General features: G+C 44.1%; 1 protein-coding gene across 1 annotated transcript in view; it reads left to right on the top strand.

Moving 5' to 3' along the window:
• LOC126472074 (sphingomyelin phosphodiesterase 4) overlaps nucleotides 1-21,976 on the top strand; it is a 200,193-nt gene that overhangs the window by 149,373 nt on the left and 28,844 nt on the right. The window contains exon 12 of the mRNA XM_050099910.1: nucleotides 1,296-1,723. Within this exon, the coding sequence (XP_049955867.1) occupies nucleotides 1,296-1,703 (408 nt within the window). The 3' untranslated portion in view covers nucleotides 1,704-1,723. The remainder of the gene's footprint in view (nucleotides 1-1,295; nucleotides 1,724-21,976) is intronic.

The raw sequence follows: 21,976 nt of genomic DNA, 5'->3' as shown, positions 1-21,976 counted from the left end.
CCTTGTTCTAACTCGCCTTGACTAAGGGAGTCTGGTTTACAGTTTGGCGATGTCCTCAACGTTGCGTTTACTTGCCCCAGGGCACCACTGTGGCATTAGCCTAGTGACGGGAGCTTTTAGAATGAGTCCGGTGACCAGTGTCCTGGTGAAGACCGGAGTCCCTCCATTGAAGGCTAGGTGTGCACAACTGTTTGCCAGTTACGTTGCACACGTTCATAGTTCTCCTGTGAATCCGAATTACCGTCTTCTTTTCCCAACCACGGCAGTTCATCTCCCCCATTGGCGGCCCAGGTCAGGGCATACAATTGCAGTTCACATCCGGTCCCTTCTGTCTGAACTGGAGTCCTTCCCATTACCATCTCTCCTCGAGTTCCATTCATGTACACCTCCATGGTGTACACCTAGGCCACCGATTCTTCTGGTCCTTTCGCATGGCCCTAAGGACTCCGTTAACCCTGCAGCTCTCCGCTATCTCTCCCTCTCGATTCTCAACATTTACCGGGGCCATGAAGTGGTTTACACTGATCACTTGATGGCTGATGGTCACATGGAGTTGGTGTTAGGGCTTCAGAGTCACAAATTTACAGAATGTTTCTTCGAACAACAGAATAAAAGATGAGTTAAGTGTCTCAGTGCCACACACTATTGTGTATTAGTAGGAGATTGAATGGTTGTTCTTAATAACTTGAATAAATAAATTAAATATAAGTTCAGTTTCGGGTGCACCATACTCCAACCTACTCTGTGTGGCTGCACTCAAATGCTAATCATTTGCATATTGTAGCTTGCAGTAAGCTTCATGCCAGTTTGAGGTTCATTGCATGCTGCCTCCATTTTGTCACAATTTTAATGACCTTTAGTGTATTAGATTCTTCACATTACTGTGTAATTAGTTAAGGATTTTTATAGCTGAATACTTCACTCCTTTGCTCTGTGTTTCATGAATAATGGTTATCTAGGAAGCGTATTTTAATTAGTGTGTTTCCATGATCTGAGATATGCAGTCTCATACCCTGTTTGTTATATTACAGATCTAAAGGTGAAATTGTAGAAACATTTGTATCATCTGATTATTTGATGACTTACATCTGCCATTCTTTTCCAAAGGCCAATAGAATATTAGAATGTTGTGTGTGCATACAGCTGTTAGAATCACTCTGCCTCTTACGTAAAATAACAAATGTAACTTCTACACGATGTATAGATAAATGATATATATGTAAATAGTAACTATTATGACTTACATTTTCTGTTATCACTTGTGATAAAACATAAATGCATTTTTATGTTTCCAGTATGGATCAGAGTTAGCAGAACTGTACCGGAGGCCTAGTGTTGTAGGCAGAGTGATGCAGCGAGTACTGTTGCCACCTCAAACCATTCACTCTTATGAACGTAACACTTCTGGATCTCGCCGGTTCCCTGTTCTTGTTACACAGCAGCTACCACCACGACTCAGTCTTCGACGCCTAGGAAGTCGAGAACTTGTGATCTGGATTTCTGTGGGGGCGCTAGCCTTCAGGTTACGTGGATATCATCTGCTCACTTTTCCTGTTATGGTGTTTATCATGTGGATTTTACTGGTCCTACTGCGAGCAGCATTATCGTCTCCAACAGAAAACAGGAATACAGTCAGCAATATCAGTCGCCATTCACCAGATTTGTTGAATGCTCCTGATGGAGCACCTGATGTATCCCCATAACATTGACACAAAATTTTAAGGTAAATATTTAGTCTGTGTTATTTATATATTGTCATACTCTGAGACTTGGATTCAGTCGAGATTATTGTGTGTTTGAGCTGAAATTTATAGAATCTCCAGTTTATTTTAGGTGTTGTAGAGGTGATATTCATACCACTTGTATGAATATCAAGAGCTCAGATGGCAACCCAGTTCTAAGCAAAGAAAGGAAGGCAGAAAGGTGGAAGGAGTATATAGAGGGTTTATACAAGGGCGATGTACTTGAGGACAATATTATGGAAATGGAAGAGGATGTAGATGAAGATGAAATGGGAGATAAGATACTGCATGAAGAGTTTGACAGAGCACTGAAAGACCTGAGTCGAAACAAGGCCCCGGGAGTAGACAACATTCCATTAGAACTACTGATGGCCTTGGGAGAGCCAGTCATGACAAAACTCTACCATCTGGTGAGCAAGATGTATGACACAGGCGAAATACCCACAGACTTCAAGAAGAGTGTAATAATTCCAATCCCAAAGAAAGCAGGTGTTGACAGATGTGAAAATTACAGAACTATCAGTTTAATAAGTCACAGCTGCAAAATACTAACGCGAATTCTTTACAGACGAATGGAAAAACTGGTAGAAGCGGACCTCGGGGAGGATCAGTTTGGATTCCGTAGAAATGTTGGAACACGTGAGGCAATACTAACCTTACGACCTATCTTAGAAGAAAGATTAAGAAAAGGCAAACCTACGTTTCTAGCATTTGTAGACTTAGAGAAAGCTTTTGACAACATTAACTGGAATACTCTCTTTCAAATTCTGAAGGTGGCAGGGGTAAAATACAGGGAGCGAAAGGCTATTTACAATTTGTACAGAAACCAGATGGCAGTTATAAGAGTCGAGGGGCATGAAAGGGAAGCAGTGGTTGGGAAAGGAGTGAGACAGGGTTGTAGCCTCTCCCCAATGTTATTCAATCTGTATATTGAGCAAGCAGTAAAGGAAACAAAAGAAAAATTCGGAGTAGGTATTAAAATTCATGGAGAAGTAGTAAAAACTTTTAGGTTTGCTGATGACATTGTAATTCTGTCAGAGACAGCAAAGGACTTGGAAGAGCAGTTGAACGGAATGGACAGTGTCTTGAAAGGAGGATATAAGATGAACATCAACAAAAGCAAAACGAGGATAATGGAATGTAGTCAAATTAAATCGGGTGATGCTGAGGGGATTAGATTAGGAAATGAGACACTTAAAGTAGTAAAGGAGTTTTGCTATTTAGGGAGCAAAATAACTGATGATGGTCGAAGTAGAGAGGATATAAAATGTAGACTGGCAACGGCAAGGAAATCGTTTGTGAAGAAGAGAAATTTGTTAACATCGAGTATAGATTTAAGTGTCAGGAAGTCGTTTCTGAAAGTATTTGTATGGAGTGTAGCCATGTATGGAAGTGAAACATGGACGATAACCAATTTGGACAAGAAGAGAAAAGAAGCTTTCGAAATTTGGTGCTACAGAAGAATGCTGAAGATAAGGTGGGTAGATCACGTAACTAATGAGGAGGTATTGAATAGGATTGGGGAGAAGAGAAGTTTGTGGCACAACTTGACTAGAAGAAGGGATCGGTTGGTAGGACATGTTTTGAGGCATCAAGGGATCACAAGTTTAGCATTGGAGGGCAGCGTGGAGGGTAAAAATCGTAGAGGGAGACCAAGAGATCAATACACTAAGCATATTCAGATGGATGTAGGTTGCAGTAAGTACTGGGAGACGAAGAAGCTTGCACAGGATAGAGTAGCATGGAGAGCTGCATCAAACCAGTCTCAGGACTGAAGACCGCAACAACAACAACAATAGAGGTGATCGCTTATATGTCAAGAAGAGTGGTGCAGAAAGAATGGAGTAAGCTCTACCATTTCATGTCGAGTGACTGTAAAGAAAATGGTTACATAATGATATATATAATTAAAACATAAATTTCTATTCTTATAATCGCATGACATTGAAATTGCAGAGGTTCAACAATGGCTTTGCAATTGATATTTTGCTAATCTATTCTTTGATCATAATGCTTCTCAGTTACTGAAATACACTGATTACCACCGACCTACTATCGACATAAACCCGTCCACGCAATAGCGGCATCACCTGTCTTGTGGTTTCCGGCGACTGGAGGGAGCAGTGTGGTGCTAGTGTGCCAAACTCACACTCCCACTTTATTATTGAGCTTACACGGAGTTGTTTCACCGATCTTCCTTTCAGGATAGCCGGCTGCAATTGCCTGCCCAACTTCTTCTCTGAAGATAAGGTGCTGTTTTGGAGGAACTTTTTATACTCTTAAAATAACTCCGTACACTCAGGATACTTTTAAACCAATCTCACTATATTTTCACTTCCACAAACAAGACACCATATAACTGATTCATTTTTTTGTAAGCCCAACAATTACCGATCCGACAGATACGCTTACATACTTTATAACAAATACAAACTAGAAAGCTCTAGCAAGTCCACCATCTGGACCTCACGAAAGTAAGTGAATAAGTAAATGTTTTTTCTTTTCTTTAACAGCATTCAACTGTTCTCAATAATGACTTACGTAGCACCGTCATGGAATACGTCACATTTGCTCCTTGTGCTGGGTGTGTAACTTCCGAGGCAAGTGCTGTGGCTACCTGCTCGCGCCCATCAACCGCCCAATACACGCCAGTCCTCCACACACACAATCGTGGTGCAGTAGACACAGTTCCACTTTCACACACTCATCTTTAAAATAACGCGTTTTCAAGACAGTGGAAATACGAGCGTCTCTAGAATTTACCCCAAAATTCTCAATGAACTACACCTGGTGAGGAGTGACTGTTAGTCAGACACACGCATGGTGCGTGTAGTAACAGTGAACATGCTGTCTGTTTTAATGATTTTCCTCATTAAATTGGAGTGAAATTATTATGACTGAACAATGGAAAATCCAGAATGGAATGTAACAATGTTATGAAAAGGAAAGTTCCTACTCACCGAAGATGTAGAGTCACAGATAGGCACAACAAAAAGACTGTCACAAATAAAGCTTTGGACCCATATGGGGTTTATCAAAAATAGGCAGTGGAGACACACACACACACACACACACACACACACAGGGTGTGTCTTATTTTTGACAAAGGCCTTAGGGGCCGAAAGCTTTATTTGTGACAGTCTTTCTGCTCTGCCTTTCAGTGACTCAGCATCTCCGCTATATGGTGAGTAGCAACTTTCCTTTTTATAATATTGTTGTATTATTATGTTTGAATAATACTACTTACTTGAATAAAAACTTTTGGGCGAGAGAAGTTGCTTCCCCAATATTTTACCACAATTACTTCCTATTTTGAATTCTCAAGACTAGAATTCCATCGACTTCAAGTATGTAACCCGCCTTGGCAGTAGTCATCACCGGCCCGTAAAACATGCCCAAACCATTGAAGACCACTCTCACGCACCTTGTCTTGGACCAGTGTAACACCAAACTGTTTCCTAATGATGTCATTGGAACCGTGATATAACTAAGTGAGGCCCACTGTCCACCATATCTTTGTTTCCATTACACTTAGGCGGCGTTCTGTCTCAACTGTAGTCGACCAGCACTCACAATCATACAAGGCAACTGGTCGGATGATTGTGCGATGGATTTTTTATTTTAAATTATCTTTCATCCTGCGGTCACTAGTGACTCCGGTTGTTGTTCACCACTTCATCCAGGCTGCCTGAGTTTTGGTGTTGACCTCTTTGGTGAGTCGCCCGTCAACAGTGATCGTGGAACCAAGGTACTTAAACTTACTCACATGAGTCAGATCTACACCATTAATCGTGATAGTTCCCATTTCATGTCTGTCTGATGTCATGTACTCGGTTTTCTTCAAATTGAGGAGCTAACTGTGTTTGGCCAATCGGTCACTCCATTCTTGAATTTGGGTCTGCATATCAAGCTTGTTTTCTGCTGCCAACAACACGTCATCAACATAATGGCCAGTGCAGGTTAGCTGTCATGGTGTCCATTACGAGAATGAACAGAAGTGGTGATAATTAAGAACCTTGATAGACACCGACTGTGATGGGAAAGTCCTTCTATAGTCCTGAGGTTGTACGGACGTAACTTCTTGGCTGTGCATAAATTATCTACACCCAATTAATAAGCTGCTCTGGCACATCTTGCTGTCGAAGTGCTAGCCAGATGAGACTGTGTGGCACCTGATCAAAAGCCTTTTGGAGATCCAGGAATGCTGAGTGCAGCAGCTGGGTATTCTCATGATATTTCTGGACTAAGAGTCTTGCAGCATGAATCGCATCAGTTGTGCAACAGTTCTTCACAAATACAGCTTGGTTTATGGAAATCTGTGTGATCTCACAGATCTTTTGGTCCAGAACATGCTCAAAGTTTTTCATGGCGTGGCAGAGAACTCGAATTGGGTGGTAGTTGGTGCACTCAGTGGGATTTCCCTGCTTAAAGATAGGCATGGTGGTTTTCTGTTGCCAATCAGTTGGTGTTTTTCCCTCGTCAATGATCTTCTTGAAGACTTCCATTTATCATTTGGCTGCCTTCCAATGATAGGAACACCATAACTCTGCTGGAAGATCATCTGGGCCAGTGGCTTTCTCATCCTTCATTTTCCTCAAAGCATTCTTGACCTCTTCGACTGCAATTTCTCTTACGGGCCATTCAGCAACATTGCCGGTGGGTATTGGTAGATGAGAAACTCTTCTGTTGAGATCTTCTTGAAGTAGCTGTGCCATCATTCTCTGGCCTTCTTCCAGTCAACTAGTAGATTACCAATCTCATCACCAACTCAGTAGAACCAATGAAAATCTTCTGAATTGCGATGTCTTTCTTTAGCGAGTCGATATAAGACCCACTCTCCTTCACGTGTGTCAAGTTGTGCGTATAGATCAGCATAACGTGAGGATTTTGCTGCTATAACCTGTTTTGCATCTCTTCGGGCTGTTCTGTATGCATCCCATCGCTCCGGTGTTTTATCGGCGAGAAACTCATGATACAAACATTATCTCGATCAATCCTCCATAATCCTGGCTTTGTTGTCCCAAGAATTGCATGTGCAGCTTCGTGAGCAGACTCTTTTTAGTTTCTCCCAGCTTTCTTCAACTGTGGTAACTGGTGGCAAAATAATTCGGGCTATGATGTCGGCTTCCTTATCCTTGAACTTTCACCATTTGATTCTTGCAGGTCCTGTGCGATCAGTGTGTTGTATACAAAATTGTTAAAGCTTTCGTGGCCACTTGTTGACAAACTGCCAATTTGCTTCTGTCTTAGGTTCTTTGGCCAACATTTGTCTGATGATTTTACTGACGTTTCGCCAGCACGAGTGACTGGCATTGTCAAAGCTTCACCCTCCATTGCCGGTGGTGAACTGGAGCCGAGATTGTGGCCGCAGACTATATGTACCTGGCAAGCCAACATCCGAGGGCTTCTCCGCGGTCATTTCCAGTGCGGTTCTCCTCTTGCTACCTGTGACAGTCATTCGCTGCAGTACGGGAAGCCAGCATCCGTTTACCTTAAGACTTTCCTCTTTCTTGTTGAAGCTGTTCCCCTGTTTGTGTATTTCTACGGCTTCTCTAAACAAGTGAGTGTGATTGTGCTTCTCTACAGCCAGAACTTCCGTGTTGGTGAATTTTATTACATGGTTGGTCCACTCAGCGCGTGCTCTGCCACGGCCGATTTCTCCACCTGCCCCGACCTGCAATGTCGCTTATGTTCTTTAATCCTAGTGTTGATTGATCGTCCAGTCATTCCGACATAAACTTTTCCGCATGTGCATGGTAAGCAGTATATTCCCAACGTTGCAAGTGGGTCCCTTTTATCCTCTGCTGATCTAAGACATTCTTTGATCTTCCTTGTTGGTTTGAAAATTGTCTTTACGCAGTGTTTGTGCAATACACGGCCGATTCTGTCCATCACTCTGGGAATGTATGGCAGAAAGGCCGTACCCGATATTTCTTTTCCTGATTTCTTACTTCATCGAGTGTTTGACTGTGTTACACTTCTAATATAATTTGTGGAGTACCCATTTCTCCTCAGAACACTTTCCAGATGTTGCATTTCGCATTTGAGGTGCTGTGGCTCACATATTCGTCCTGCTCGGATTATGAGCATATGAATCATGCCTCTTTTCTGGCTCGGGTGGTGGTTTGATAGTTTGTGCAGGTATCGGTCCTTGTGTGTCAGTTTTCGGTACACGCGATGTCCCAGATTTTCGCAGTCCCTTTTGACAAGCACATCTAGAAATGGTAGTTTATTGTCCTTCTCTACTTCCATGGTAAATATTGGTGTGGAGGCTGTTCAAGTGTCTTAAGAAGTCACCGAGGTGTTCTTCACCATGGCTCCACACAACGAAAGTATCATCGACATACCTGTACCACACCTTTTGTTTACAAGTCGCCGAGTCCAGTGCCTGTGCTTCAAAATGCTCCATGAAGAAGTTGGCCGCTACTGGACTAAGGGGACTACCCATGGCAACGCCTTCCAGTTGTTCGTAGAAATTGCCATTCCATGTGAAATAGCTTGTGGTGAGACATGCATGGAAGAGCTTTGTGATGTCTTGCAGGAAAATGGAACCGATGTGCTCCAGAGCGTCACTGAGTGGCACTTTCGTAAACAAAGAAACAGATTAGATGTGAGTCACACTTTTTGAACCGTGTTTTTGCAGTTGCCAGATTATGAGGTTCTGACAAATTCTCTTCTCCGAACCCATGCTGGCCATGAGCAGTATGTTCTTCCTTTCTGCACCCCATGTGCCCATTCAGATCACCAGTGATAATGATGTAATCTTCTGGGGGCACTTCAGCTTTGCATCAAGCGTCCTCCAAAAGGCGTCCTTGACAGAAGTAGTTTAGCCAGTTTGTGGAGTGTAGGCACTGAAAAAGAGAATTTTTCTGCCATCTGTGATGTAGACAATATTCATCAGGCACTCATCATATCTTTGCACTTCAGAAATATTACCGTCAAACTTGGATGATACTATAACGCCAACGCCACTAGCTGTTTCGCGTGTGCCCTTATACATCAGCTTGCAACCGCATCACCTATGGGGGATGCACTAGCCATTGTACCAGACCCGGAAGACATTTCCATAAACAGTCCAGTGTATAATAATTGCCACTTCCCATTATTTTTGGAAAGTAATGAGGATTGCAGATGTGCTTGCAGCAGTACCAATCCTCAATGTCCGCATCCGCTGGAGCTTCCTATCATAATCCTTTATTCTGAACCTGGCCTTCTCAGTGAGGTTAACCAGAGCTTGTCTTATTTTCTTTTCCCTAGGTATGTCAGTATCATCTGCCTTTGGAGTTTTATCTACGCATTCATTTCTTTCCTTTCTTCTAAACATCAACTCAGCAGGAGTGAATTTGGTTGAGGCATGAACAAGTTTTCATAATTTCCTCTTGTTTCTTAAGACACCAGAGAACTGGATAAAAGCTATGACTGTATGTACTATGTGGCATAACATAAAGATGACACACACCATGCTTTGATGACTCCAGGTTTGTCTTCAAAAACAACCATATGAGGTAATAGGAGGCTTGATAATGCTGCTTTTGTGAATTAGTGAAGTGCAAAGGTTCCTTTGATTTCGTGAGTACTTGATCTGAATAAGTAGATACTTTCATTGTGTTCAGGGAAAACATTTTTCGGTCTTTATTATTTGTGATGATCAAGCTTATATGGGCCACATGGCAGTACTGCTCATGTACTCCTTCCTTCCGTATTAAGTCAATCTCCACTAAAGCACCAGCAATACAAAATGTTGCTTTCCTCACTGAGAACTTGATGCTTCCATCCATATATTGTACGATGCTAATGCCCAGGATATAATCAAAGATCGATTTTTCAACAACCAGGATTGTGCATGTAATTGCTGCATTTCCCAATTTCAACTTCAGTTGTGTCTGTATCCTGACACTTGTGGATCTTGTGCTTAAGGCTCCTATATTTCTGCAGTTATCACTGGCAAAATTGGTACTTTTGCTTTTCACAATAGTTTTTGGAACAAGGCACTTATTATAACATTAGCTGAAGCTGCCATGGCTAATGTTACAGTGACTGGAATTCCTTTGATTGTGGCAAGGATTTCTGACACTTGCACAAAAGGACAAACCTTGTCATACTGATCCTCACACAATTCCTGTGATAATTCTGTTCCATCATTGTACCGTAGCATCTGCAGTTGCTGGTCATGACCGTTATTCGAATCCCTGACCGCGTCTCTGGGACTCGAGGTGGTCACAATTAGTCTGTTGGATGCGCGTCTGCCACTTTTTGCGTCGTCTGTTACCTCTGTAATTATTGGTGTCTACATATGCCAATTTCCCAGCATAGAAACTGCAGTTCATTCTATTGTTGCTGTTGCAGAAAGTTATTGTTCCAAAACTGACATATGTTGGTCATTAGGTTGGACTGGATTGTACTTCCATTTGCCTCTGTTAAATTTCTTTCTGTCCAGTTGGAAGCCCCTACCATTTCCATTTCCACTGTTCTTCCAACAGTGAAGTCAGTTGAATCTAACAAACAAAAATTCCTCGAAATTTTTGTCTGACACATAAAGGGCAGCTGGAACACCTTATCCTGACAATGTTAAATTTAGTGACTTGGCTTCCCTGTATTTCAGGAACCAATGTAACATTTACATGAAACTTTTACAGGACATTAAAACTGTATGTTCTGGTTCTACTGAACTACAATAATTGCATTTCAGCCACTGCTTTCATAAATACAATTTTTTAATTACATGGTTAAAATTTTGTGTACCATTTTTTACATTATTCTTAATAATTTTAATTATACATAACATTATAATCTTATTTTGGTTCAGTAGACTCAGGATATGTATGTTATTACTTCCTGAAAAATTGAATACTCTACTCGAAGTGGTTTCTGAGATTTAGGGAAAAATGCAACAGAAAATGTGAATTTTCGGGAATGGCTTCTAAAGTTTCAAAAGAGTGTAACTCAATTAATATGTGCTTAATTTTTTATTTTTAGTCACTCTGAAGCACCCTGCACCATACTGTATATCGTCCTCTTTATCTTTTTCCAAGTCTTTTCTTCTTTCTGGACTCCTTAGTGGCCAACTGTGCTGCATACTCTGCTTTATCAATGGGAACCTTGTCCATCCATTCAAGTTCTCTGATGCAGTTTGGTCCAGGATTGATTGCCGTATGCTGTAGCACTTTCACCCTACCAATGTTGCCATCATTAAAAGCAGTAACAGTATCACTGATCACCCCCCCCCCCCCCCCCCCCACTTTAGTGTCTTCATTCCAATAAAAACATTTTTTGGTAAGCGAGTCCGTATAAGGTAATTGAATGACTCATTGGGATTTTGTCAGACACTTCTTCAGTAGTTCAGGATTTGCCAGGTCTCTGTAAATAGGTTTTATGATATCCACGACTGTTGCAGGGATGGAATGTTTATGGCTGTATGAACTATATGAGTACTGGGCATTGCAGTAATTGCACCATGAATCAGGTCCAGGAAGGCAAAGGTGGTGTACGGGTTTTTCATCAGTTGACAGTCTGTGGAAGAAGGTAACGTAGCCCATACTATCTGCTTCATTTTCAACAAATTGTCAGTATTATTTCTAGTGGCCATCCCATAATACTATTGTAGTTCATCAATCGTTTCTTCTGTCAGCCTGCCTCGTATGGTTTCACCATCAGAAAGTTTCTTGTCTCTCAAACTTTGTTTCAACTTCGTCAACCTGGTCCCATCCTCTTCTGGACATGACCAACACATTCCAGTTTTGTGATAATCTTCTAACCATAAGGCTGAGTGGCTACTACACTGTTTATGATTGTGAGTCTCCATCGTCTAAGAACTTAATGTAACACACTTAACTTTTGTTCACAGGTCGATTAAAAATTTCAATAGCTGCAGAGGCCTCTGTACCACTACTTGTTGCTTCATAATTTCTGTCACAGATGTGCCCTTCTTCATTCCCTGATTTACACTTATAACAATTTTTGGTTAAAATCTGGAAATCTGTTACCTTTCCAGCATACACACTCGCCACCATAACAACAGAATTCTAGAACTGTATTCGCACTTCTGCCAGGTGCCATCAAAAGCTACTGGTATGTCGGTCGTGCCATCATTTATTTCAACAGCTTCGTTTGCAGCACCCTTCATTGACTCACATGCAACAGATTCCACAGCAGCTCCAATAAATCCTGCATACTTGTCAAATTTACAAGATTGGCATGACATATTCATCATGGCACACATTGTTTCTGCTGCAGTGTGTCCTTTACAAGTAGCCCTCAATCCACAAAACCACCTAACATTTACTTCAAAATAGTTATCTTTACTCTCATCAAAATTCCAAAAACGAATGAATATATTTACAACTGGCACAATTAATGATAAGTTTCCTGGCTAGTCCATTTGATACCTCACTGTCTTCATGTAGACTAACTGGCCCTCCACGTATTTTACAACACACACATTCACTTAACACCCTTGTTAGGATGTGTAAATCTATCTTGTTATGATGTGTAAATTTATCAGAATATAACCTGACCTACCATTTACATCACTTTAGTATTGAGGAAACTGTGTATCACAACGTTTTATTTTAATCTTCAAAGCACTAATTGGTGTTTCTCTAGATACTGATAAGTTTGCCTGTATTTCATTGTCTCTACCTTCACACACCACATGTTGAACACAGTGTTTCTGTTTATTCGGAAATCTATTACCCTGAAACCCACGTTTCTTAAAAACACTTCATTTTGCCTTCATACTTTACTTTTTGAGAGATTACCAATCTATTCATCAAAAACATTAGTGCTTTGACATACAATGCGTGTTTATACTATGAAACAATAAAATACTGATTTTGACAGTGCTACCAATACAAACACGTTATTTAACCTCTATAACACAGCAATCCACAGCCCTCTATATATAAAAAAAAAAAAATCACCACTTTTATTAGATCTTGAAGTAATGCACGTGAAAATTTTAACATATATTTTTAAAAAATGTAATAAAATACTTCCCATGTGAGTTTATAAGTGATAAATAGCTGATTTCTGACACTAACTGGTAATCTAGCTTTTAATATTTTCAATAGATCCTGTTGTGGTAATGGAGCATCCCAGTAGCGACATTTATTAAGATATTTTTCTAAGTAGTTTCTTAACGTCACTTGCTTGAATGAGAATGAGGGTAAAATACTTCTTGGCGCAACCTTTGTTGAATTCCATGTGACTAGTATTTTGCTAAGAACACCTGTTCAAATTCATCGTAAATCTGACAAGATTTGCATGCATTGGTTGCCCACTGTGCACTTTCTCCTTGAATATGTCCCAATACATAGCTTATCTTCTCTGCATCAGTTCAGTTTCAAGGTAAAGCTCCCTCGAACCGTCGCACGAACTGTACAGGGTTTACAGTCCTCTTATCGGGAATAAATATCTGAAATTGTTGATACTGGAGCATTTTCTCTTCGATGTTAGGTGTAAAAACATGTAATGGCCCATAGTGGCTTCTTGTGGACTAAATGGGGGACTGCAGTATGACGAATACACATTTTAATATCTGTAACTTGATTTGTCACACAAAGTTTGTTGTTGTGGAGTTTGATATACCTTGCTACCACTGTTCATCAGCCCTCAAAACTCTTGTAGCTTTCCTTTGGTCATCTTAATAGATTCCTTGACTTGCTCCTTCTATGTCACAAAATTGGAGCCTAACTGAGTCTTAACCTCTTCTGATCTTTTCTTAAAGAAATTCTCTTCTGGCAATTTGTCTGAGGATAAGGATGAGATAGCACCTATTACACGATCTATTATCGCCTGACTCAGATGCTGTTCCTTTGCCTTTCCTCCAGTTGATCTACTCCGAAAAGTAACGCTTATGTGCTGGCCGGAGTGGCCGAGCGGTTAAAGGCGCTACAGTCTGGAACCGCACGACCGCTACGGTCGCAGGTTCGAATCCTGCCTCGGGCATGGATGTGTGTGATGTCCTTAGGTTAGTTAGGTTTAAATAGTTCTAAGTTCTAGGGGACTTATGACCACAGCAGTTGAGTCCTATAGTGCTCAGAGCCATTTAGTAACGCTTATGTACCTCAAAATTTTCTTCAATTTTACCTTCCTGTCCTGAGGAAATATTTTGCACTGTTTTGCTGAGGCTAGAAACTGTTTCTTCTACTTGATTCTGTTGATCCACAATTTCATTAGCAGCATCACATGTCTTTTCAATCTCTATCAGAAATTTCTCATGAGCCTGTCGCAATTCTTGTAACTCATTTGACATCACATCACACTTTCTGACAAGATCAGCTGTCATCTCTTGCATTTTGTTTCGATTTTGCACGATCAGCGGAATTAAGTCAACCTGTGTCTGGATTTCAGACTGTGCACGTGCCATAGTTGAAAGTGATTGTGCCATATTTGACTGTGCTTGTGCCATGGTTGACTACACCTGCACAATATGAGACATATTATCAGACAGCAAACTAAGCTTTTGCGTAGTTGGTAAGGGCACCAATCACAGGTGCTGAGGATCTAGCTAGATCCTGCACTGCAGTTCCATAAACTTGACAGTTCTGATCAACACATGAAATAAATTGTAACTATTCCATACACAAGTAAAATCTCGTAGCACTTCACAGACTGTCGCTACAGAAGCTTGTGTACAGAATGGTAGCAAAAATGGAAAACTATCCCTTACATAAGACAGCAACAGAGTCCAGGCCACTTCTACTCACTACAAGAACCAAGTTGGTGACATAAAAGATGCAGAAAGATAATTGATTAGAGGTCCTGCCTGAATATGTTGTCTTCCATTGAGTCTCTGGTCTGAAATTCGCATATGACGGACTTTTGTAGTTTGAACCCAATGTTGTAGCAGCAGTACCTGTTCCATTGTGTCATGAAACAAATACACACAAATATTAGACACAGAGTCATGGCCTAAACAGTTTTGACTTATTAAACTGATAGTTCGGTCATTTTCACATCTGTCAACACCTGCTTTCTTTGGGATTGAAATTATTATATTCTTCCTGAAGTTTGAGGGTATTTCGCCTGTTTTAAAACAAATATCTCCCACACTCTCATGTTTGAATTTACTTCCTATTTAGAATTCTCAAGTCTATAAAACAAAATGGTTAGGCAGTTACGATTCATAATCATACTCTGCCTGTCTCTTGATGTCAGCACCTGGAATAAAATTTCTGTGGCTCTACCAGAATTCCAGCTATCGTTGACTCAGAAAATTCTTAAAATAGTCAAGAGCTACAGTCAACGCCATGGGGAAGCCATTTTGGGTGCTATGACATACTCACTCTGTATCTTAGGAATTGGTGTCTGTAGTAGCCACCAGAAAGATCGCGGGAGGCGCACATTGGCACGGCGTGTCACGGATGGTAGTTGCCGCAAGTAGAGTCCCGTCCACCAGAGGGCACGCGAGAATGCGGACGCGACCTCTGCCGGCATGACAACAACAACAACAACAACAACAACAACTCCGGCAGCACGGGCCGTGCCCAATCAGTTAACATCGGGCATGCCTAGGACACAGTCCCGGTATACGCTAAGTGAAGTGCGACGTAAACGTGAACAGTGTTACTACACAATTGGCGACGAGTAGGGTCGTTCTTTCGCGTGTTGCGTCGTTGTTCCGGTTTCGCAGCTTCTCCACGGCATGGAGGATTTGGTGCGAGTTTTGGTTGCGCAGCAGACGGAACTCATGGCCACCATGAAACAAGTGCTTCCGGCGTTGCTCTCCACGCCGTCTGCTCCGGCGCCGTTCCCTCCTCCCTTTCTCCCGTATGACGAGACGGCGGAGGATTGGGACGCATATGAACATCGCCTTCGGCAGCATTTCCAGGCGTTTCATGTTGCCGATGCGGAGGTATGTCGTGCGCTCTTCTTGTCTTGGATATCTCCCTCGCTGTATCAAGTTTTCGGCAGCTCGCGCCGTTGCAGGAACCCTCGTCCTTGTCGTTTGACGCATTGTGTTCATTGCTGTCTTCATATTATCGCCGCCGCACGCATATTGTGGTGGCTAGGGTCGAGTTCTATCAATGCAAGAAACAGCCCCATCAGTCTTATCGGGCGTGGGCCGTTACCCTGCACGGTCTTAGTCGCAAGTGTCATTTTGTCACGGAGCAGTCGCGAGAGTCGTACGCCCACGTTATGGTACGCGACGTCATTGTTCGTTCGGCCCCTGATAGGGAGGTCCGGCAACGGGCCCTGCAGTTAGAAATCCCTTCCCTCGAGGAAGTCCTGTCCATTGCTCAATCGTATGAAGTCTCTCACGCAGCAGGTCAACAGCTGGAAGCGTGGTGCGACGTCGCGGAGGTTCAGAGCGGCGCGGCCGCGTCCACTGTGTCAGGGGTGGACGACGTGCGAGCGGTACAGTCCGGCCGTTATGGCCGCTCCCGCACGGCGCGTAAACAGAATTCCGGCCGCCGGCCCCTGTTGCCGTCCTGTGCGTCGTGCTATATACATCATGATCGGTCAGAGTGCCCCCAGCATTGGACCGTTTGTCGCAAATGTAATAGAAAAGGTCACATTGCTAAAGTTTGCCGCTCAGCCTCAAAAGAATCGAAGGAAGCAGGTACAGAGGACATGGACGTTGACATTCAGGAAGTTTCATCGGGCCAGGCTCCCGACGCATCGGCACGCAAACTCTTTATCGAGGTGTCGGTTCGGTCGCGCCGGTTACAACTTCAAGTCGATACGGGCGCGGCGGTTTCGTTGTTGAATGCACAAACTTATTCCGACCTTGGATCGCCCCCGTTGGCGCCAGTTAACCGGCGTCTACGCGGTTATGGTAAACAGTTCATTCCCCTTCTGGGTCAATTCACTACCGAAGTGACTTATAAATCAGTCACTCGGCCTATTACTTTTATTGTTGTCAGTGATGCGAGCTCAGCTAACCTTTTTGGCCTGGATGCCTTTCAAGCTTTCGGTTTTTCTATCGCTGGCACCATACAGTTGGTCTCCGAAGACGTTCCCTATCAATCATTGGAATCTTTGATCTCTGACTTTCCAGATATTTTTGAGGAGGGCCTGGGGCGTGTTTCAGATTTTGAAGCTCACTTAACGTTGAAGGCGTCGGCTCGCCCGCGTTTTCTACGCGCGAGGCAGATCCCCTTGGCTCTCCGCCCTCAGGTAAAGGAAGAGCTAGACCGGCTGTCAGCCCTAGGGATCGTTCTTCCCATTTCTTCCAGTGAGTGGGCTTCGCCCCTCGTTATTGTAAAGAAGCCCTCGGGAAAATTACGTCTTTGCGGCGATTTCAAGGCCACTATTTATTCCCAATTGGTGGTGGGCACCTATCCTTTGCCTCGTGCTGATGAATTGTTCTCCTCCGTGGCGGGAGGCCAATATTTTTCGAAAATCGATCTGTTGGAGGCTTATCATCAGATACCACTTGATGAGGTCTCCAAACGGTTGGCGGTCGTCAACACCCCGTTTGGCCTTTACCAATACCAGCGGTTGGCCTTTGGAATATCCAGTGCCCCGGCGATATTCCAGCGTTATCTTGAGCATGTCACGTCGACAATTCCTCATTGTATTAATTACCTGGATGACATAATTGTCACAGGCCGCAGCACGAAGGAACACTTGCACAACCTTCGCACCCTCTTTCTCAAATTCAGGTCTGTGGGCTTGCGTTGCAACCTGCATAAGTCAACCTTCTTTCAACCATCCATTGAGTATGTGGGCTACACCATCTCTCGGCACGGTATCCAGCCACTAGGAAGTTTGGTCCAAGGTATCGTCAACCTTCCTCGGCCCGCTTCGCTGAAAGAGTTACAAGCTTTTTTAGGCAAGATAGCCTATTACCACCGGTTCATTCCCAGGGCTTCCACTATAGCCCACCCACTGTACTGCCTTCTGCACAAGGGTGTTCCTTTTGATTGGTCGCCTGCATGCGAGCGAGCGTTCACCTCGTTGAAGGGCCTCCTCACGTCAGCCCCTTGTTTGGCTACTTTTGATCCCCATAAGCCGTTGGTCCTGGCTACAGATGCTTCGCAGTATGGGGTGGGGGCGGTCCTGGCCCATCGCAACGCAGATGGTTCCGAGCAACCACTGGTGTTTGCATCTAAAACGCTTAGTCCCGCGCAGGCCCATTACTCCCAGGTGGAAAAAGGGGCTTTGGCCATTGTCTACGCTGTTGCCAAGTTTCACCCTTCCTTGTATGGCACGAAGTTTCAGTTAATCACTGACCATAAGCCGTTAATATCGTTATTTGGCCCCACCTCTCACATTCCGGATAGGGCGGCCCACAGACTACAGCGCTGGGCCTTGTTCCTCTCTAAGTACCATTATGACATTCATTTTCGCCCTACAGGACAGCATGCCAACGCCGACGCTCTTTCCCGTCTTCCGGTGGGCCCGGATTCTACGTTCGATCGAGAGGAGATTATGTGTTTTCATGTGGATGTGGTGTCCCGCCAAGCGGTTGATGGCTTCCCGATCACTAGTTCTCGAGTCGCCAGGGAAACGGCAGCTGACCCGGTTCTCCGGCAAGTAGTTCGCCTCATTCAGCAGGGGTGGTCCTCCCGGCCGGGCCTCGGACCCTCTTCGTAATTATCTTCTTCTACGGGACCGCCTCTCGGTCTTGGAAGGCGTTCTCCTTCTGGCTACCGATGATACAGCTCCTCGCGTGGTTGTTCCTGCAAGTTTACGACGGAAGGTCCTCACGTTATTACATGCGGGGCACTGGGGTGTTTCCCGTACTAAAACCTTGGCTCGCAGACATGTGTACTGGCCCCGTATTGACAGAGAAATTGAGCACTTGGTGGCCGCCTGTTCCCAGTGTGCGAGCCAACAAGCATCTCCCAGGGCAGCATTTTCTTCATGGCCGCCGGCAACCCAAGCTTGGGAACGTGTTCACATCGATTTTGCGGGCCCGTTTCTCAACGGTTTTTGGCTCATTGCCATTGATGCTTATTCCCGATTCCCATATGTGGTTCGCTGCTCCTCCACCACTTCAGAAGTTGCAATCCAGGCACTAGCAAAAATATTTTCTGTGGAAGGTCTGCCAATCACCCTGGTCTCGGACAATGGACCGCAGTTTATTTCGCAGACCTTCCAGGATTTTTGTAGGCGCTTCGGTATTTGGCACGTTTGCTCTCCCCCCTTCCATCTACAATCGAATGGGGAAGCCGAGCGCATGGTGCGCACATTTAAGATGCAGATGAAAAAGTATGTGCACAAATTTCCTGCGGAGGAAGCATTGACGTTTTTCTTGACGGCATACCGGACCACACCAATGGGAGAACGCAGCCCCGCAGAGCTCCTCCGTGGGCGTCAACCTAGGACTCTGCTGCACCTACTCCGGCCTGGTCCTCGCCACTCTTCACAAAACGGAGTACCTGGCTTTCCACTGGATATGTCGGTCTGGGCCCGTGGGTTTGGTCGCAATCCACGTTGGATACCAGTGGTGGTCCTGCGCCGATATGGCCGCCGGCTCTATACCTTGCAGGCGGGGGACCGGGTGGTACGTCGTCACCAAAATCAGCTACGTCCACGTTTGGGCACCCACCCTCCGCCCTCTCGGACACCGGCTTCCCCATTGCCGGCACCTGTGTTGGTTTCACAGGGGACGTTGCCTCCTCTCCCCGCTGTGCCTCTGCCGCACTGCGATGGTTCTCAGCCTTGGCAGCCTCCAGTCGCTCCAGCACTGGCATCGCCATCGTTCAAGATGCCCCAGCGAGAGCCGGCCCCCCCTAGCAGGCCCGGTTTCTCAGGAGGTTGGTTCACCTGTGGTCGTCCCTTCCCCTTCGTCCCCGCCACTGGGTCTGGCCCCTCCCGGGGTGGAACAGGATCCGGAGTTCGACAGCTTGTCGCCCGTTCTGTCCCGGGCTCCAGTTGTGGGACGGCGGGGGCCTCTTCGTGTGGGTCACTTCCAGCCGTATTCGAAGATTCCGGCTCGAGGGTTGGCAGATCCCCTCGACTCCGGCCATCCAATGGATGTGGAGGTCATCGCTCCTGCCCGGCGCTCCACCTTCCGACGCAGTGGATCACAGTGGCTTCACCCCCCGAAGGAGGAGGAGTGTAGTAGCCACCAGAAAGATCGCGGGAGGCGCACATTGGCACGGCGCGTCACGGACGGTAGTTGCCGCAAGTAGAGTCCCGTCCACCAGAGGGGACGCGAGAATTCGGACGCGACCTCTGCCGGCATGACAACAACAACAACAACAACAACAACAACTCCGGCAGCACGGGCCGTGCCCAGTCAGTTAACATCGGGCATGCCTAGGACACAGTCCCGGTATACGCTAAGTGAAGTGCGACGTAAACGTGAACAGTGTTACTACAGTGTCAAAGTTGTGTATTAATTTCGATAAAAGTCCGAGAATTAATCTCTCAACATAGAGAATAAGCGATCGTGGTGCAGTCTTTACTGATTTCCCAAGGTACAAGCTATGACACACCAAATAATGTTCCAAGCAACAGTCAAGGGAGAAATTAAAATAACCAAAAGTTAAATGCGCCATTGCCCATTCATGAAATTATATTTTTCCATAAATGATCTTCATAGCTACAGTTACAGTTCATAATTGTGGTGAGCAAGATGTACAGGACAGGCGAAATACCCTCAAACTTCAGCAAGAATATAATAATTTCAATCCCAAAGAAAGCAGGTGTTGTCAGATGTGAAAATGACCGAACTATCAGTTTAATAAGTCACAGCTGCAAAATACTAACTCGAATTCTTTACAGACAAATGGAAAAATTGGTAGAAGCCGATCTCGGGGAAGATCAGTTTGGATTCCGTAGAAATGTTGGAACACGTGAGGCAATACTGACCTTACAACTTATCTTAGAAGAAAGATTAAGGAAAGGCAAACCTATGTTTCCAGCATTTGTGGACTTAGAGAAAGCTTTTGACAATGTTGACTGGAATACTCTCTTTCAAATTCTAAAGGTGGCAGGGGTAAAATACAGGGAGCGAAAGGCTATTTACAATTTGTACAGAAACCAGATGGCAGTTGTAAGAGTCGAGGGACATGAAAGAGAAGCAGTGGTAGGGAAGGGAGTGATACAGGGTTGTAGTCTCTCCCCGATGTTATTCAATCTGTATATTGAGCAAGCAAAGTTGAAGGGAATGGACAGTGTCTTGAAAGGAGGATATAAGATGAACATCAACAAAAGCAAAAAGGGATATTGGAATGTAGTCGGGTTAACTTGCATGATGCTGAGGGAATTAGATTAGGAAACGAGACAGTTAAAGTAGTAAAGGAGTTTTGCTATTTGGGGAGCAAAATAACTGATGATGGTCGAAGTAGAGAGGATATAAAAAGTAGACTGGCAATGGCAAGGAAAGCGTTTCTGAAGAAGAGAAATTTGTTAACATCGAGTATAGATTCAAGTGTCAGGAAGTCGTTTCTGAAAGTATTTGTACGGAGTGTAGCCATGTATGGAAGTGAAACGTGGACAATAAATAGTTTAGACAAGAAGAGAATAGAAGCTTTCGAAATATGGTGCTACAGAAGAATGCTGAAGATAGGTGGGTAGATCACATAACTAATGAGGAGGTATTGAATAGAATTGGGGAGAAGAGAAGTTTGTGGCACAACTTGACTAGAAGACGGGATCGGTTGGTTGGACATGTTCTGAGGCATCAAGGGATCACCAATTTAGTATTGGAGGGCAGCGTGGAGGGTAAAAATCGTAGAGGGAGACCAAGAGATGAATACACTAAGCAGATTCAGAAGGATGTAGGTTGCAGTAGGTGCTGGGAGATGAAGCAGCTTGCACAGGATAGAGTAGCATGGAGAGCTGCATCAAACCAGTCTCAGGACTGAGGACCACAACAACAACACAGCTACATTTCAGGAGACATCATCCTCTTGTATGAGATAAAATGTTATCACAATTAATGAAATTTCATACCGTTTTCAAAATGGCAACTTACAACAATGCCACCAATTACAGTTCCGCTGCAATCCTACCCTCTAAAATTCTAAATCAGAAGTTCCACATTCAGTCCACAGAGTTTTTATATCACGAGCCAGAGATAATCTCTTTCTCTATTGCAGTCGTACTGAGTCTTTGAGCCGTATAAATCACTTGTGCAGTTATGCTTAAACATTTGTCCTGCAAGAGAAAAAATGACAGAAAAAGGATGATACTACGTTATGTGTAGAATGGGGAAGGTGTGCAATCTATCTGAGTCTGACCATGATATTGGCAGCTATGACTGATATGGGCATGTGACCTTTGACACTGGACGTTGATGCAGTGGCAGAGCATTGCGTGATCTGATGAATCTC

This window comes from Schistocerca serialis, chromosome 1, assembly GCF_023864345.2.
Source record: "Schistocerca serialis cubense isolate TAMUIC-IGC-003099 chromosome 1, iqSchSeri2.2, whole genome shotgun sequence".
Taxonomy (NCBI): Eukaryota; Metazoa; Arthropoda; class Insecta; order Orthoptera; family Acrididae; genus Schistocerca; species Schistocerca serialis.
The sequence above is the reverse complement of the archived record's forward strand: the minus strand, read 5'-3'. Positions and strand labels throughout refer to the sequence as shown.